Source organism: Zingiber officinale, chromosome 2B (genome assembly GCF_018446385.1).
Source record: "Zingiber officinale cultivar Zhangliang chromosome 2B, Zo_v1.1, whole genome shotgun sequence".
Classification (NCBI taxonomy): Eukaryota; Viridiplantae; Streptophyta; class Magnoliopsida; order Zingiberales; family Zingiberaceae; genus Zingiber; species Zingiber officinale.
The window spans coordinates 143,632,259-143,651,462 of NC_055989.1; the positions used below are offsets into that span (position 1 = coordinate 143,632,259).

The window sequence follows — 19,204 nt, forward strand, 5'->3', positions numbered from 1 at the left end:
AATATACATAACAGCTATAAAATTATAATTATTATAATTATGTTAACAATTACAAAAATATAATTACTATAATATTTACAACAGTTACAATTTCATAATTATTACAACACACTTATTCTGTTCATATCATATAATTGACTAATCAATTCAGAATGTAATGCATGGTACCAGAGATAATAATATTTATTAATCATTGTGCCTGAGATCATTTTACAAAGGGGGTTCGAGTGATATGCTCTTTTAATAAAAATGAAAATGAGACGCTCATGGTACTGCTCTTTTAATTTTTGCTCATAAAACAAAAATAGAGGACTCTAGTGAGATTGTGGTCTTGAGAGAAGCGGATCGCAAAGTGGCAACCACAAATTGCCTCACAACGCCCCCTCCTCTCCAGTCCATCAAAGTAAACCATGCGAAAAAACTCACTGTCTATCTACATCTTAGGGGCATGGATGGATTGTTAGGCAAAACCTAGCTAGTCTGTTCATAACTTGGTTTGAAACAAAAATGATGATATAATGAATTAGACAATGACGAATCGAAAACCAAGTCCCGTAGTTTGTCCCGAACACAATAGTAGCTAAACGAAGCAAGTCCAGATCGATAACAGACGAGAAGATACACCACTTGTATTTCCTTCAAATAAGCTCACTCCTTTTTCCATTTTGCAATCGCATTTGCATCTCGTAAGTACTCTCGACAAACTCAATAAGTCGCGCAAACGAACGACTTTGTTTCCTCCTCAATAAGGGCCACAACCAACCTACAACATTGAGAGAATCAGAACAGTAGTTAAGACAACTCGTTCGAAATCGGAAAATTATAGAGCGTTATCATATTTTTTTTTGTTTTTACAAAATTATTTAATCAGCAAAAAATATAAAATTTATGATTCAAATCAAATTTAGACTTTAACTTACAGTATTTTTAAGGCAATTAATATAATTTTCCTAAAAAAACATATAAATCTATCGAAACGTTTCCAGAATAGATGGGGAAAAAACAGACCAAATATATTTTCATATAAGCCCTTAACTTTTACTGAGAATCATCTTAGACTTCACTATTTATGTTGTTTTTGTATATTTTCAGTGAGTTTTTGAGAGATTTGAGATCAATTTGAAACGAATTATACTACAGGCTTCGCGTATACTAGCGTTCGCATAAAATTAATTTCTAATTGAAATTTCCAACCAAAAAAAGTTGCGAGCTCACCAAAGAAAGGAGGTGAAGTGCAAAGGATGGCTCACAATAATCAACAATACCTTCCTACTGAAATTAACTTTAAAAATGTTTAGCATCGATAGAACTACAAATATTGGTTTCCAAAGTATTGTTATTATCTTTAGCAAAAGATGAAACCGTCAAGACATTATGTGGAGAGATGATGATATTCGCATTACTTTAGTAAAGAGATTGTCGATTTTAATGTCGCAAGGCAACCCCGAACTCCCGATTGTATCTCTTCTACCATAAGTAGGGACAGGGGAATTCTGATTTACGATCTCACACGAAGATACAATAGCTATAACTTGGATGCCGAAATTAGGATAGTGATTTGATACTTATAAGACGGATGCTAAAGTGGGCTTAAAGGTCTTCACATGTTCGAAGGATTCCTAAATTAATTTTAACTCCTCGACAAAGTTCCACTTCGATCAGAATAGACGGCATATTTGAATAAGAAAAGATAATTTCCTTTACAAAGAATAAGAACTAAACAAAATATAATTCAAGAACATGAAATGCAGGATAAACATAAATATCCATCAAGATCTTGGGGGAAATAGCAAACTCAGATCATAAACTGGTAATATAAGTTGAAAAAAAAAATCAGACAAAAATGACAAACAAAGAGGAAAGTACGAGATAGTTCGAGTTTGTTCCTATGGTAAAGCATGCATCATGACTCGAGCACAAAATAACAGACGAGTAATAGTCGAGTAATGCAGGAATCTGTTCCTTTTAGTGTTTTTCATCTTTAGTTGCCACTACTGTGAACATAACCTAAGTGCATTGCGAAATTTTCTGTAACTTACTGTCATTGCCCAACAAGAATGAAAGGAAAATAATTTGTGATGAACAATGCTTACAGTTCAGCTAATACCCTTAGCATGAACAAGTATATTCCACCCTTTGTTTTCCAATTTTCTATATAAACTTTCAAAACATCTAGTTGATGGATATTATTCTATTACTGTTGTAAAAGAGGCAGACTCAAACTATAATTAATAAAGAAAAGGATTAGTGTGGAAGTATACATGGTTATCGAGGCAAAAACTAATCCCACCAATTATCACCCAAATCTAAGTAATCATGCTGTCACTATACTTTTCATTCTGTCAACCAGAAGTTATCTTTAGTTGTCGCTCCGTAACTTCTATAATCTCTCTCTACTCTCAAACGTTCAGTCTAATGGATTTCAATTTATTAGTCTCCTTCTGCAGTAGCAAGGAATAGAACCCAAGGATATGTTTTTTACAATTTCTTAACTCTACCTATTTATGAACCAAACTATGCATTCGTGTGAGGCTGAACCTTAATGATAATAAAAGATGCTTGGACTAAACTAAGCAAGAAAATTCAGCATATCAATAAGCAGTACCTGATACCGAAGTCGGTCTCACTGATGGGTTCCAGATCCCGTTGGTGTGCTAGCATTTACCTGCTGCTGCTGTTGAATTTGGAGAAGTAAATTAGCAGCAAACTGAAGGGTTGACTGATACCGCTGGTTCTTGTCAGCATCACCTTGGGATGTGCCCTGGGTTGAACTTGGTAATATGTTTTGTAACTGCTGCCCTTGATTAGGAAGCTCCGGATTCCCTTTTTCATTCGAAATTGACAAAGCAGGTTGGTGCTGAGGCATATTTCCAATTAAACTATGAGCAGACAATGAACCAATTCTCGGTTGCTGCTGAACCGAAGAAGAAAATGAATCAGCAACGTTTGTTGTAGTTAAACTTCCATAGTTGTCATGATTACCGTGAGTGTTGTCGAACTGATAAAGTTGATTGTTCTGGGTGGCAGAAAACTGTCCCCGGTGTGAGATTTCATAGTTATTCAACAGATTGGTTGAAACAGCAGGGGCTTGTGGCATGGTAAGAGTAGGATTTTGAATTTGGATAGTCGTGAAGGGTGGAAATTGGGAGACCGGAGGTGCCTGGCTATTGAAATCTTGTCCTAAATGTGGTGACTGTTTCTGTTGCTCCATCGAATTAAGAGAAAGAGCCATTTGGTTCTCTTGTCTCCGACTCTGAAATGGTGTAGAAGTATAGGATGAAGTAGGTCTGACAATCAAGTTGGATGGCAACTGAGCAGCACCAGAAGCTGATGATTGATTGTTGCTGGGTATAAGAGAAGCTAAAGTAGCTATTAAATCAGGAGTTAAGGTAGCCTTCAACTGCGACGTTGCAACAGCAACATTGTTATCTTGGTTTAGTGAAGCTGGTTGCGCCATGTGTTGCTCATCTCCCTGAGCTAGTGGGAATTTTTCAACAGCAGAACGTCGTACCACTTCCTCATGCAGAGACTGATAATAATCACCTCTTAGTGTCTGATCTTCATTGTGGCGGACAAAATTGTTAGTTTTCTGGAAATTAGGTTCTTCCTGATCAATCTGTTGTGACTGTTGCACAACTGCAGCAGGTGGCTGCTGGGGCATGTTTAGAACAACACCATACAGGCGTTCAGGACCATTCACACCCAATACCTTGGTCAAGAAATCCGACGGTGGTACCAAAAATAGAGTTGTACCATCTTCAAGCTTTGCAACCCCAGCACGATTTTTTAGGCCTAGGTACCTTAAGAACTCTGTGTAAGAGGCAAAGTCCTCTTCGCTGTCAGGTAAAAAGAAAACGACCTCAAAATTGGTTGCCTCAGCACAATGTTTTGTGAGCATATCTAATCCAGTTCTAGCCGAGCAGTTGACGACACTTGGCCTGCCAAAATATGTCAAATTGTAGTTAGAACGAATATCAATCTACAAAATCAAGAACATGGAGAGCGGGAAAATGGAACCTACATTGGAGAGTTGATGCCCTTTCCTATTGGTACACAGCGAGCATAACAAACATGTGTTCCTCCTTTAGCAATAACACCACGCCAAATGTAGTCTTTATCAGAAGGGTGTAAGTAAGGACCAAGTTGACTACGACTAGAAGCACTTCTATCTTGACGAGGTAACAAAAATAGTTGCTCCTCCATAGTGCTGCTACCAGTTATCCTCCTTTGACGAAAATCATCATCGCTGGGAGGACTATCCAGCCTAATCCTCTTCGGGTTTCTCACATCATCTCCATCCCATCCATCAGGCATGGATCGGATATCTTGAAACAAACCTGGAGGAAAAGGAAGAATTCCTAGTGCTGAAGGGGGCCGATATGTCCAAGGTATAGATTTGCTAGCATCAACCTCAAGGAGATTTGGATGAAGAATACCGAGTTCATGACGGAGATTTGGTCCTTGTGGCCCAAATGACCTATTGGCATGCAGGAGGTCAAGCAAATTATTCGGGGCAATCAGACGACCAGGACCTAACCGTTCAAGAGGTCCATATATAAAAACATCAGATCTAGGTGCTATAAATTTTAAATTCAGAGAAAGGCGGCAAATTATTCTTACCCGGTAGAGCAAGTTCACTGTTGGAATAGAGTATCTGTATCCTAGGATCGTTAAACAGACGACCCTGTAAACCATCTTTTGCACGCCTAGCTTCATCAATACTTCTGAACACCACAAGAGAATAGTGTCCAGAAGGAAAGGATTTTATCATTTCAATTTCGCCAAAAAGAATCATGGCATTGTGAAGCATCTTCTCATCAATCTGAACAGGAGGTGGATATCTTATGCAAAGAACATTGCTTGGAGGGCCATCTTGGAGCACTCCATGAGGCTGAAATTTCAAGAAAACAATGAAGCATGAGACAAGATTCATAAAATCAGTAAAGCTAAGCAAAATAGCAATCGAGAAAACAATGTACCATATCCCACTTAGGCCCTAGGGAAGAACTATAAAAATTTCTCACTCTCTCGAATGGCAAAGATCTTAGGTTGCCCAGGTGTCCATTCCTCGAATCCTGGCGGTCAGGCCACTCCTATTCAATGAGAGACAATCAGTAAGAACAACATTAGTAGATAATCAAACAACAGAAATATCATTTGTGCACATCACTTCGTGCACATTGAAACAGTATCAGTACAAAGGGAAGTACAAAGAAAAAGTAAGTAAATAAGGGTTCATTTGTTTCACATAAATATTTTTTTTAGATTTTCTAATGTTTAGCACAATGCAAAAGATGAAAATGAATTCCACCTCTATGAACTACACAGAATTATACTTTTCTTGCTAATTTTTCCCATTTTCATAGAGAATACATAAGAAAAAACATTTAAGGCAAAACAAACAGACCTTATTTATGATTATCAATATTGTTAAAGATCAGAGTTCTGGGGGAGGAAGGAACAAATTAGAATAGGCCATATGTGTTATTTCTTTTTCTGAAAACCAAATTAGAATGAACAGCCTCTATTACTTGTTCACCAACTTCAATTGTTTAGATGGTGATATTGCAGCATTTTTTCAGTCTTCATGCAATAATCATATTCTGTGCTGCATAACATTTTATATATAATATTGATCTGTGATAAAAATAAAAATATACACTTAGATGCAAGATTATCAAAAATAATATTAGTAAAATGTCATCTGAGAAATGACTGCTTTTTAAAATTGATTGCATGGGACCAAATTATATAACTTTACATAGCCAAATATGAGATTTCTAGTGTGCCAAATATCAAATGTTTAGATCATGCATAGAACAGATTTCTTAAAAAGCCCAAGCATAGTGCTTAAGATGCCTAATTGATTATTAACTGAAAAACAATAGTTTTGTTATATTGATTGATTAGGTTGTTTAGATCGATATATATTATAGAAAATAAACTAATACATCTTTTCACACGTGATAAACATTATTGTCAATGTAACTAATGTTAGTGATGCAGCAGTGCTTGCCTTCATACACTTTTTCAAAACCTTAAGTGCCATGGCAACATATAGACAAACCTTCGTCAAGATAATTAACAGAAAATAAACAAAAATAAAACAGATATAGCTGTCAGAAAACATACCCTTCTAGGAGGTTGAGACCGTAGAAAATCAACAAGTAGCTGTTGACCAGCAAACTTCTTTCCATTCATATTTTTGTGAGCGGCAATTGCATCATCTAACTTATAATATTCAATAATAGCTGAATTTCGATCCCTGAAAAATCTGTACTCTTCAATCTTACCAAACTGCATAAACTCTTCCTCAAGTTGCTCCTTACTTATAGCTGAGCTAAACCCACCAACCCAAATCTGCTTAGCTGCTCTTGGCTGAATGAGAAAAATTAACACAAAACAATATTTAGATTACAATACTTTCAAACATTTGATTCAAATGAGTTAGTTTTTCCCAATGTGATGAGCAAAAAACTAACTAAAAATGAAAAATGAAAAATAAGCAAGCACGGTACCATTTAACATTTAGTATGCTTGTTCTAGGCTTCTAGCAAAGGCTGTAATAATGTATGAGAGGATGCATTGATCAATTGATTCCATGGAAGATGCAGTACTTTATCATACAAACAATCAAGTTTAAAATCTCAATCCATACCGGAATAATATGGTTTTGGCACTATATTTTGTCATGCCATTGTGATTTAAGTACTTATTTAATTAAATTTTTAATAATACCATGATTAATATTAATTAATATGAGTTGTAACTTTTTATTATAATTAATTGTTTACTTACTAATTAATTAAACTGCCAGTGTATAATTTATGCTTCCTCCTCTACTTTTATCTGTTGATTAATTTGATCCACAGTTTTAGAGTTAAAAAAATGCTTGCAACCAATTAATTTTTAATTTTAGTCACTTGTATACTATATACTTATTTCATTTCATAATAATTTACACTTAAATTTATTCAACATTTGATGTTAGAATGAGCAGAATAAGGTTTTTTATCCTCTATAAATTAGGGCTTACTTTGCTTTTAAATTCTATAATATTTGAGCAATTTTAGATTTAAAAATTTGAGGGAATTTCATTTTTAATGATATAAATTTCTTTGAAATGAACGCACTTAATAAAAGCATCTGATAAAAGCTTTGAGCATTAAGTATTTTATTTGATTAAATCCTTAATAAAACAATCGGATATAATGAAATAATTCAAAATTTTATCTTTGATTTTAATTGGATTTTGTTTCTTACACTTAACTAAAATCAATTAGAGTGAACAAAAAATAGAGATGGTTTTCAATTTTTAAAAGGTTAAATATTATATTTTAGATTCAAATTAAATTTTGATTTTTGTAATTAAATTTATTTAATTTTATAAGTAAAAATTTTTAAAAAAAAAAAAATGGAACTCTACTAAAACAATTTAAAAATTTTAGATTCAATATTTTTTGATAAAATTAAATTCAAATTTCTGTTCCTTCAAATTAAGCTAGATAGAGTTTTAAAAAATATAGTAATCTGATATGATTAGAACACACCTATTGCAATCATTATCTATTTTCAATAATATTCAAATGAAGCCGGAGGCAATGGTGCACCAGTGTTCTTAATTTTCTAGACATCTAAGGAACAGTTGACAAATTAACAGATAAATTTTCTTAATTGATGGTTGACTTAAGAACGTTAGACTAATGAATTGTCCACGGAGAGTGTTTCACGATTTACCCTTGTAACTAGTGAAAAAACTTTCTTGGGACCAAACCGAGCTAACCCTTACCGATTTACCGTTTTGATCAGTGGAAAAACTTCCTTAGACCAATCACTCCCAAGATTAGTCAACATAAGCTAAATAACCGGTAACAACTAAAAAATATATAATAAAAATAAAAATAAAAATATTCCAATGAAATATTTTTTTAAAAATAAACTAAATTATGTTCTGAACTTAAACATATAAGCTGATACTTGATACAAACTAATTTTTTTTAAAAAATAATAATAATATTCGAATGATTTTTTTTTCAAAAAATGCATTAAATTATTTTCTGAATTTAAACATATAAATTTTTATTTAATTAAAGCATCGAACCCAAGATATTCCTTAGCATTAAAACAAAAGCAAAGAAAAGACGTAAAGAGGACATGAAGCTCGCTAGATATCGTCGAACCAAATATCATCCCATTTAAAATTTTGCATTTTAAACCTTTTTTTTCAGAAAACGAATTAAGCAAATCAAACCAATATTTTAAATTTTAAAGTCGGTCGAAGCTCAATTTAGGGTTAGGTGTAGTTAATAAGTCGGATCAAATGAGTTCAAATTGGAATTTATTTTAACCTTATTAAAATTGGAATTCACAAGCTGGAGCTACAAATTCTTAAGACGGAAATTGGAATTAACTAAGTAGTTACACCAATTTTAACTAGTTGTTACTAGATTATAAGGATTACAATGTCAATTTGATTAACAAAAATGAATTAGAGCTGCAAAGCAGTCAACCAACCACTTCCACTGAAATCACAACCCTTGTTAGAAAGGGTTTGCGCCTGTCATGTGTCCTAAAAGAAATTGTCAAAGAAAGAAGGGCTATTTAAAATACATTTGTTTTTTTCGGAACTCCAATGTTTACTTTTCTTTAAATTTTTTTGACACCAACTCTAATAAACAAAGGCAGCCCAGTGCACAAAACTCCCGCCAACAAGGTCATGAAAAAGAGTCTACTGTACGCAGTTACCTTTACACCAACTCCAACAAACAGATAACAAAAAAATCTAAGGCTGTGTTTTCTTCTTCAAAGCCCTCTCCTGGATGATATCTTAAAAAAAATGATGACAAACAAGCAAATATTTCATTAACAACATATGCTAAACTGGTGGTCTTAGTCAACACTTCTCATTCAATTCTTTTCTTGACAAGTTTTTTCAGTTTTCCACTATGTCAAAACTCAGAATTTTACTATTCTGAGAAGATGGAATTTTTCTTTTAAAAATTAAACTTATCGAAACAAAAATATAAAATTCTAGCACCTAATAAGGCCATAGATACTGATCTAAAATATGTGATATACAAGTAGCTTATGAGTCAGGGTATAATGAATTAATTGAATAAGCAGGCAAAACTGCTGCATCATATATGTCTTCACCAATCTAAGATTGTTCTGAACTAGCCCCCGCAGGCATGGTGAAGTGGTAAAGCACTCAAATGAACAATAAGAGGACCAAAATTGAAATCTCGGCTTCTGAGTGTGCATACACTATGCTAAGACAACCAAAATTCAAATCCCAAATGGGACAAATATCCTAGAGGTCAGCTTCTGAGTGTGCTCTAGATTTACCCGGTAGGCAGACTAGAGGGAAGATTGTTTAACTCCAGGATTAGACGGACAACTAGATTCTAAACTAAAAAAAATTGTTATTTACTCCAGTGTATTACAGTGCACATCCATAAAGCAAGTTCAGCTTGTGCGATGTAGGTTATAAATGACAATTGACTCACAAGTTGCTACATGAGAAAAAAATGACAGTGAAAGATTACTAGCTGACAAATCTGCGTCCAACTACCCTTTTTCCCAGTGATTTGTTCGACTTATTAATAATGTGGATTGTGACGATGAATAGTTTCATCATATGCAAAAGAAACATAGATTCTATCGGAAGACCTAACTGAACATACAACGTGCAAAGATAGAACAATGAATCAAAGAAACCTAACCAGATTTTCCTATTTCATGTTAATCTACACAAAAGTGAAAGGAGTGGTACAAACCGGTTTGGCAAACTCGATCCTGATGGCGCTCCCGTGGATCACGTACCCTTGGAGGGCTTCCTTTGCAGCCTTGGCTTCCTCGTCTTGCCGGAAGTACATGAAGGTGTAGTTCCTCGCCGAGCGCATGGTGGTGCAATCCAAGGCGCCATGCTTGGAGAAGATGGACATCAGATCCGAATCGGTGGTTTCGGCGGAGAGTTGCCCCACCCAGAGGGTATTCGAGGCGGACTCACTGCTCTCCGGATCCTTGGCAGACGATGGGCGGCAGTGGTCGGAAGAAACAACAGCAGACTTGTCGATCGGCATCGCCGGTTCCGGCCGAATCCTAAACGGTTGCCAACGGAAGCGAATCTACAGAAACAAAAAAAAAGTACAGAAAACGCTCACAGAAATCGAACGCGGGGCAGATCGACGAACAGGCGACTCGGATTCTGCAATTGGAGACGGAGGCGGAAAGGAAGGGGAAAGAAACCCTAGAGCTTCGAAGCAGAGGACCCTTCGACCCGCGGCGGTCTATATAAAGAAGATACGGAGGACCCGACGCATCGTAACGGCCTAAGACGCGATTCGAGGTACAACCAGAATTATGCTATGCGCCTTCAGATGTATAAATTATTACAGTAACGTGTGGAATTTTATTTTTAGCCCCTTCATAATTTTTGAAGTTTCAGTCAAATATATGTGGAACCACCACATTAACGGATCTCCTAGAGTCGGTCTCACGAATATAGAGGGAGATAAATATAAATACATAATTAAAAGCGCATAGCAGAGACGTTAATCCTAGATCGTGACATTTCGAGGATCAAATTTTGAACTTCTCGACTACAATATCATGCACCTCCAATTGTACTACGTCCTGAGGACAAAGTTTTACTCAAATATATAGTAGATTCGGAGATGAAGCTATTATATAAAAAAATAATTAAAATGGAAAAATTATCAAAATAATAAAAGCGATGAGATTACATGACTGAAATTAATTCTGGACTGAAAGTATACAATTATAATATGTATTCTATAAGGTAAAAACTCACTGTTTTGTCCACAATTATGATAGAATATTTAGATTATCATCAAAACATCTACGATTCGATCTCTAGTGTATATTTATAAAAAGATTTCCTTCAGATGAGAGGCGCAATCAAAGGATATTAAGCTTCTAGGCGGGCCACCATGTGCGCTTCCCGATTTATCCTAGTGGCCGGTGAAAAACTTTCGTGCCACATGCGCTTTCCAATTTATCTTAGTAATCGATAAAAAACTTCAATGAAACCGAACCAATCACCTTAAGGATATCAATGAAGCTAACCGATCACCCCATAAATTTATTTAGATATCATCGAACTTTTAAATCAAATTCGTTAGACTTGTTAAATTGATTAATAAATTTGATATTACAAATTTATTTATTCAATTTTTTAATCCATTTACTCTGATCTTCGAATTTGATCATTTTAATTTAATAAATTATTCAAATTTATTTATTTATTTGAATAAATATAAATACTCTTATCATACACCAAACTTATTCATAAATATTTAATACCCATACCTACAAAGACGACTGCGACAAGCTCAGTCCGATCATATCAAGTTCAAGGCTTCAAGCCATGAGGAGCATGGCTCGAACAAGATGAATGATCGTTTAGACGAATGATTCAACTTTTATTGTATAGTCAAGTTCGCACATTCATCATAACTTTTAGTTTGATTGTCTAGATGAATGATGCAGCTTTCACTTCATTTAAAATGTACAAGATGAACCACTCCAGAGTTTGCCATGAAAGCTAAGAGGACACAAAATAAATTGTTCAAGGCAACACCAAAAGAGTCGGTATGGCGGATTCTACTTGGAAATCTTTGCAGTAAGTTCCCTCACCAGCTTTGCGGCCACCATTGCAGTCATCCCATCGACGGTGTCACGTTGCGGGTTGAACTCCACAACGTCGGCACCCACAACATCAGCTTGGAGATTGTGGAGGATGTTGAGTACGTCACGGAACGAGAGACCGCCAGGCTCAATATGAGACACTCCGGGAGCAAATGCAGGGTCGAGGCAATCAACATCCACCGAGATGTAGACACCCTTAACCCCTTCGCCTAGTTTCTGCCAAATTACATAGGCATGCAACTCTTAGCTCATTCATTCAATGTACAAGTATCAAGTAGAGTTTTGACACAAATCAAACTATCAACGCGAAGATGAACAATTGATCTGGTGTTTGAGGAAATAAAACAATACCAAATTTTCTAGAATATGGCGGTCTTGCGAAAAAGTGCGCATTTCGTATTGCTCAACCCCAAATCTCTTCCCCTGTTCCCGCCCTTCGCGAGTAATAGACCTAATTCCCACCTGAAATGAAATAAACTATTTTCCATATCAAAATGAAACATTGAAGAAATAACATTGATAGCCCTTCACATAGTGGAGAAATGCTATGTATCTGTAGCAAATGTCATAATGCACAGATCATAAGAGGTCATACTTCGAATAATGTTCTTTTCGTCGAGAAAAACTTCGTATAATACTGCTAAGTTACTTCACACAAATAATACTAAGATCAGATTATTCACCCATTTTTTGAATCGTTCTGTATCGCTTGTGGACTATTGATCACAAGAAATCTAGTAAGCTTCCTTCCATATGATACATAGACGATACAATCAACAAAATATAAGCTTAGAAAAACGAAACTTTCACAAAGTAGAAAAGTAAAACAAATTTTCAGAAAGTAAAACAAATATTGCCCTCTGGTTTATTTTTACTGTGTAACAGAAAAAATGTCCTCAGAATCTGAATCTAAATGTAAAATGTCGAAAATCGTTCTTAATGAATTTGAGAGAAGAATACCTGTAGAAGGCGCCTTGCATATCCTCCCTCCATTATTCGCGCAAAAGAAGAAGCGTGTGAATACTTGTTTCCCTCAAAAGCATCATATATATCTGGATGGGCATCTAGGTGAAGAATATCTAGAGGCCCGCCTAGCTTTTCTGATACAGCTCGAATGACGGGAAAAGATATGGAGTGGTCACCACCCAAAACAAGAGGTCGCAGTGGATCCTATCAATCAAATAACAAGCTCAGCGAGAATACTGCACAATAGCTGAAACTAAGGCTGGATTTACTCGGAGGAAAGATTCACAAAATTACATTTGGGTTTGAATCACAAATGTATGTTTTTGTGTTTCTTTTCATCCCCCTCTTCTTCCTATCTTTCAACCCAAGTAGATATCCAATCTTAAGGACTAGTATAAGAACTACTATAGCATTTTATTTAAAGCATATCGTCTCCAAGTAGTAAATATCTGATCAATATGTATCTAATAAAGATCGAGAAAAAATCAAAGATGAACTCAAAGAAAGGTTAACATGACAAAGATACAAAGATCAGAACAAAAAAGATGTGCAAGATTAAAAGGAGAATTAATATAATAAATGTTATTATTCAGAAGCACCAGTGGCTACGAATGAGAAAAAAAAGTGTAAAACATTGTAGACGTGTACATTGAAAATTCATAAAAAAAATGGAAAATAAGTGATTAAAAACGTTCTACTTGTAACAAAAATAAATCTACATCACCAGACTGACAATAAAGTTTTATATAAAACTTAATGGTGAGTTAAAATCAATGTAATTGTAGTAATTTTTTTAAGCTTGTGATATATCCCAATCTGCTTAGGATAATTTACAAGCTGCCTAGAACTATAAATATTGCAATAGCATGACAATTTCAAAAAAATTGAATAGTGTAAATAACTTAAATACTAAAGAATAGAATAAGAAATTGAAATATTTTGTTACCTGTTCCATCACTAGCTTGACGGACTCACTTATAATATGCATTAGTCTGTCATCATCAACTCCACAATCTCGTATCTCTTGTATAGGAACATCACCAACATCAGTTAGCACACGCGGATCATCTAATTCTTTACCTGTACAAACACCAAGTTGTATATAAATTGAGATATTCCATCATCTACAAGAAATTGAACCGTAAAGGAAAGGATGGGCACCAAAAATATACTCCAAAAAAACATATTGAAAATACCCCCAAAAATAAACTTTCTCAGAATAGGAATCTTCTGATATAAAGTTCTCAATAAAGCTGATAAGAAAATGAACTTCAATTATTTGTGGCATACCATTAATTAAGTAAAATCTAATAGCAATTCCAAGACCCCTTTTATAATCGTTCATAGTTCCTACATCAAACTTCTGCAATCTTCCAAATCATAGATAGCATGTCAAAACCAAAGAAAGGGACCTCACATCACAGACAAAAATCAATATCTATGAAAAGACCATTCAAATCAATTCTTGTTTCCAGATTCAACACTTAGGTCATTGGTGCATGTGTGTATATATATAAAATGGAGTCAAGAAACCTATTTATAAAAGAAAATATGTGCTTGCTTGGAGAATTTTAGGCCTACAACGAACTAAAATTCGAAGAGAAAGTGTGAAAAAAAAAAGAGAGATAATACTGGTCTATTTGACAACAGATGTGAATAACTTATTGAAGAAGCAAATGAAATGCAATGAAGGCTTATGTTTGTATTCCCTAAATAGTAAAACCAATCAGATGAACATCTAGAGACATGTCTTTAGCATCAATTATTATCACTTTTTTCATTTGTAAAATTCATATATTGTAGAGACATTCTTGAAGTTATTATTATATCAAAATTAAATAAAGTAACAGCAGGAATGCTCAGACATCAGCTTCCAATCTTAACACATCAAGATGGACCAGTAGTTTCTCAATCACCAGTTTTAAAAAATTTGGGACACAATTGTCATTGTTGTTCTTTGCGTTCTTGTGGTCGTAGCAATTGGATTTTCCTGTAACTTACTAGGATCCAAAGTCCTTTTTATTTTACAATGGTGCTAAACAAATAAATAAAAATTTCTTTGGGAAATAAATTAAAGTATGAAGAACAAGCTAGCTTCAAATACACTAATAAAGGAAAATAAACACATTCATGTAGATTTCATTTCAAGGACATATAGTTTGGTGGAACAAGTTATTGTAAAATACATTCTTGCTGATCATGCTACCATAGTACTGAAGAAGGGTATAAAGAGGATTAGGATTTTTCAAATCGAGGAGTCACATCCCTCTTTATTTTATTATCTTTCCTCATCCTTTCAATTCTTTTTCTTTCCATTTTCCTACATCCTGACATGTTCTCTTGTTCACCAGCAGTAGCAACCATGAAACCCAGTATACTGTGATTATTTACATGGATCCTTATCCTACTATTGAACTATTTTGTAAGCTATCTTGCTAGTAATATCTAAATCACTTGAATGTATTTTAAATTGTAAGCACTAATAATGCTCTTTTTTGTCCCCTCCACATCTCATATTTACAACTATAACCAGTACAGTCCTCACGGGACAGGCAGATCATTGCATGGGCGTTGCCACCAAGAGGTCTGGAGGTCAATTCATGGCAGCGAAATGCTTGCCATATTCCTGCGCTCCCCCATGCAATGGTTTCAAAGGCAAAGCCACCTGTGATTTACCTCTCTACAAATGACTATGGGACCGGTCATGTGGGGCACCCGGATTAGCGTATGACCTTTTGCCACCAACTATAACTAGTTTGCTTTAGCCAATTATACAATTTACTGATCAGTCTTTGAAAATTTCCATATCATCTTAACTCATTTTCTATTGCTTTAAGAGAGCACTAATTTTCTTATTACTTTTTTGTGTTTTTTACTGTTTTGTATAATTCAAACATCAGTATGTGTCATCTTCATATCCCTGTGTAATATTTCACTCATGATATGCTCGTTCCTTGTTGAAAATGTTTAAGCAGAAGTGGGGTCACAAGTGTTCTTTGCTTGTGCATGATCGGCAATAAATCAAATACCTGACATAAAGAGCCAAGCTCTCAGTTTTCAATGGATACAACCGAGAAACCAACATTTGCAATGTAAATATTCAGATTAGAACAATCAAATAGACTGGTTATATCAATGTGAAAAGCAAGTCCAAATATTTCAGCAACCAACTTTAGGAGGCTGACTCATATTTTGGTAAGTCTACAGAGAACATGAAACAAGTGACAACTTTCATGTCAACTAAGTGACTATGATTAAGCACCAAAACAAGAAGACAACACATCTGCAAAGATTTTTTTAAAAAAAAGAGTCAAACCTGTGAAAATTAACCTAAATCCAGTTTTGTCAATCTGTTCCAACAATAACAAGACTGGCACATTAGATGCATGCAAAAAATGATAAATTTGTATTACCTTGTTCAGTGCTTGAGTTGGTACTACCACACCAGATAGCCTCCCTAATTCGAGGAGGAGCAAAAGCAGGGCCCTGCAGGAAAGAAGAATTGTGTCCTAGTGGAACTCCCAAAAGTGATGTTGAAGCTTTCGCACCGCCCAATGACCTTAATAACTCTCCCTGTGAAAAGAAGGGGATTCATTTAGTTCAGAAATTTAGAAAAGCTAAAGGTTCATAGCACTCGATACCAATCAATTTTACAGAGAGAATTCATCTAGATTAACTCTCTTCAAATTTTTCAAATTTTATAGACACAATAGGAACCGATATAATGAGAAAAAATGGAATAGCAGCCATCATCAGCGAGCAAGAATCTTAGCAGGTAACCAGTAATATATCTGTATCACTAACCCAGAGCAACACAAGAGCAAGCACTATATAGAAGTTAGTGACGCCAAAAAAGATAGTTTTTTGAGAAACATAAATTATAGAAAACTTGAAAAACGAATGGAAAACTTGTCCATACTTGAATAGGATTTCATACAGATTAAAGATTGTTAGTATACATCTAATTACGATATTGAAAATCCTTTGAAGCTTGATAAGTATAGCTCTTTCTTTACAAGTTAGAAAATTGATTTTAATCTAAGAGTAGCTAAATAAGGATGAAAAAAATTGGAAAATAGCATTTCGATGATACGTCTACCAACAATATTGATCTGCAAACGCAACCAGAAAAAGCAATATCGAGCAAAACAGATGATAACAGCAAACATAACACTTCCTCTACCTTGAGTTTGACCCTCTCGCGAATCAGCGTGAGGGAAGCATCGATGACCCGGTTCTGCCCCTTCTCAATCAAGGCCTTAGAGACGTTCGCGGTGCTCAGTTGCCTCAAGTAGTGCATCCACTTCGTTCCCTGGCTCATCTTTTCTACAACACGTATAAAAACATCTCGTCAGTATCTACAAATAAATAAGAAAAAATGGCCAAAATATCTATAAAAAAATACATGATAACACCAGAAGAACACGAACAAAAAATAACATTTTGATCAGCTACCAGAACACAGAACGACAGAAATCTACGTCCGATCGAGAACACTGATTCAGATTTCAACAAAAAAATACAAGAACGTACAAACTAGAGCACATCAAAAACCTAACATAAGCAAACATATTCATCAAAAAATAAGAACAAGAAAAGGGCAAATGTGCCCGATACCTCACTCTCACTGCGTAGAGAAGGACAGAGATTGAAGAGAGGGATGGTACGAGTGGAGCGGAGAACGAAACTCCGCTTTTATCAAGCTCGTCGTGCCGTCGCTATGGCAACAATCTCTGCAGTGGATTTCATTGGTGCTTGCCTGTTTGGTATCTAAAAAAAGGTAAAGAGATTAACAGACGGGTAATTTTTTAAAATGCCTATTTTTATATTTTTAAAAAAAAAACAAAATAACATAGATATTTTACTATTGGATGGAATCAAAAGTCAAAAGGATTTCTGTTTTTACAATAAAAATAATATTAAATGATGATTATATCATTTTACCCGAATAAATATATTCTTTTAATAAAAAAATCAATATAAAAGGCTCCTATGATTTAGTAAAACTTGTGCACTTTGACTTTTGTCTAATACAAAATCCTATAAAATATTTTAATATTAATAAATCTTTTAAATAAATTACAGATTACTAATGGAGGCAATCCATAAAGATTTAAAATTAAATATTTTTTATCCACCTTAATTATCACTACTTGCATATTAATTAATAATCACTACATAGCAAAAGAAGCCCAGCTTACCCCTATTGCCACAATAGGTGTAATAGAATTGCTAAGTCCTATTAATCAACTTAATTATATTTTTTTTAAATAATTAATTTTAAATACTTGCTTTATTTCTCTTTTCAACTTTTAAATGTTACTTTAAAAAAATACATCAAACAAACTCTTTTGTTAGGTAATTATACGATAAAGATTGGAGAAACATTCTCCACGCCTAATTTTATTCATGTTATATTCAAGCCAGCATGATAAGCTTAAGGTTTCAATCTATCATAATCATAATCAAGAAGTTATATATATATATATATATATATATATATATATATATATATATATATATATATAATAAAACCTTTAAATGAGTTACAGATTACGTATTAATAAAATCATAAAGGTGAAAAGGGCATTATAAAAAAAACAATCGAAAAACCAGTCATTAGATAATTTATTCCGATAATATCTTTACTTTACATGTAGCATTATTCTAACAACTATAATTAATTACTATAACATATCGTAGCTGCTATAATCTTGTTCCTTACTTTAGCTTTATTAGCTTTATTGAATCAATTATGATTAATTGTTATAATGTACAATGATTATGACTATTATAACGTGTAACAATTAATGTGATAATATTATAGTAATAATAGCTACTAAATAGCTGTTAAAATTATATAGCAACTACTAAGTAGATGTTACAATTGTTTTTAAATAATTTTGATTAATTTAAAATGATTTAGGTACATTTTAAATAATTTTAATAAATAATATTTTGTTATAATAATATTTAGAATTCAAAGTTTTAAGTGTAGTTGTAGCTGTGAAGTAACCACATAAATAAGTGCTACAACTATCTTAACGTAACTTTGATTAATTTAAAATAATTTTGATAAAATTTATGTAATTTTGATGAGTTAATAAAGACTATTTTAATATAATAATACTTTATGTATAAAAGTATCATAATACATCGTCATTAAAACCCATTATCTCATTAAAAATTATGAGGTTCACTATCATATATTCTGTAAAATATCGAAAAATGACGAATAACCATAAAGGAATTTTTCGAAATTTTTAGGAATTTTCTGAGAATTTCTCCGAGTTTGTATGACAAGTTTAAGGAGATCGAATATTGGGTCCCGGGAAAGCATGTTTAAAGTACCCTATTTTAACGAGGAAAAGTTTTGTTTTCTTTTTCTTTTATTTCTCTTCCCCCGTTTTCCTTCCCCGACCCACGCCTCCCCCGCGCCTCACCGTCGGTTTCTTCTTCTTTTCTCCAACTGACGCGCCGCCGTCGCTCATGTCCGTTCCTCTTCTCCCCGAGCGTACAAAACCCCTCTCCTCAGCCTTAGCAGTGGCAACCCTTTCTTTTCACCTTT

The 19,204-nt window shown here is 34.1% G+C and overlaps 2 protein-coding genes across 3 annotated transcripts; both read right to left on the reverse strand.

Moving 5' to 3' along the window:
* Positions 1-165: 165 nt before the first annotated feature.
* On the reverse strand, positions 166-10,281 carry LOC122047550 (flowering time control protein FPA-like). 2 transcript variants are annotated; one of them, XM_042608908.1, is made up of 8 exons: positions 9,777-10,281; positions 6,133-6,378; positions 4,980-5,093; positions 4,621-4,891; positions 4,437-4,532; positions 4,022-4,337; positions 2,606-3,938; positions 166-763 (listed from the first exon to the last, which is right to left on the reverse strand). In XM_042608908.1, exons 1-7 carry the CDS (start codon positions 10,080-10,082, stop codon positions 2,624-2,626), a joined length of 2,664 nt encoding a protein of 887 aa, XP_042464842.1. In that variant the 5' UTR covers positions 10,083-10,281; the 3' UTR covers positions 166-763; positions 2,606-2,623. The 2 variants fall into 2 exon arrangements, with proteins under 2 accessions (XP_042464842.1, XP_042464841.1); XM_042608907.1 differs by lacking the exon at positions 166-763 and having other exon boundaries at positions 1,729-3,938; positions 4,022-4,532.
* A 1,142-nt stretch (positions 10,282-11,423) lies between these two features.
* On the reverse strand, positions 11,424-17,412 carry LOC122047551 (arginase 1, mitochondrial-like). Its single transcript, XM_042608909.1, has 7 exons — positions 17,254-17,412; positions 16,820-16,962; positions 16,050-16,209; positions 13,583-13,716; positions 12,631-12,840; positions 12,022-12,132; positions 11,424-11,886 (listed from the first exon to the last, which is right to left on the reverse strand). The coding sequence occupies exons 2-7, from the start codon at positions 16,955-16,957 to the stop codon at positions 11,626-11,628; spliced, it is 1,014 nt and encodes a 337-aa protein (XP_042464843.1). The 5' UTR covers positions 16,958-16,962; positions 17,254-17,412; the 3' UTR covers positions 11,424-11,625.
* Positions 17,413-19,204: the final 1,792 nt, after the last annotated feature.

Coding starts and splice junctions, on each gene's coding strand:
- LOC122047550 (XM_042608907.1), bottom strand. CDS start 10,082: ATGCCGATCGACAAGTCTGCTGTTGTTTCTTCCGACCACTGCCGCCCA. Junction 5,094..6,132: donor GGTCTCAACCTCCTAGAAGG/GTATGTTTTCTG, acceptor CTCATTGAATAG/GAGTGGCCTGACCGCCAGGA. Junction 3,939..4,021: donor AAGGGCATCAACTCTCCAAT/GTAGGTTCCATT, acceptor ATATTTTGGCAG/GCCAAGTGTCGTCAACTGCT.
- LOC122047551 (XM_042608909.1), bottom strand. CDS start 16,957: ATGAGCCAGGGAACGAAGTGGATGCACTACTTGAGGCAACTGAGCACC. Junction 13,717..16,049: donor CAACTCAAGCACTGAACAAG/GTAATACAAATT, acceptor GTGTTTGTACAG/GTAAAGAATTAGATGATCCG. Junction 11,887..12,021: donor GCCATATTCTAGAAAATTTG/GTATTGTTTTAT, acceptor GTAATTTGGCAG/AAACTAGGCGAAGGGGTTAA.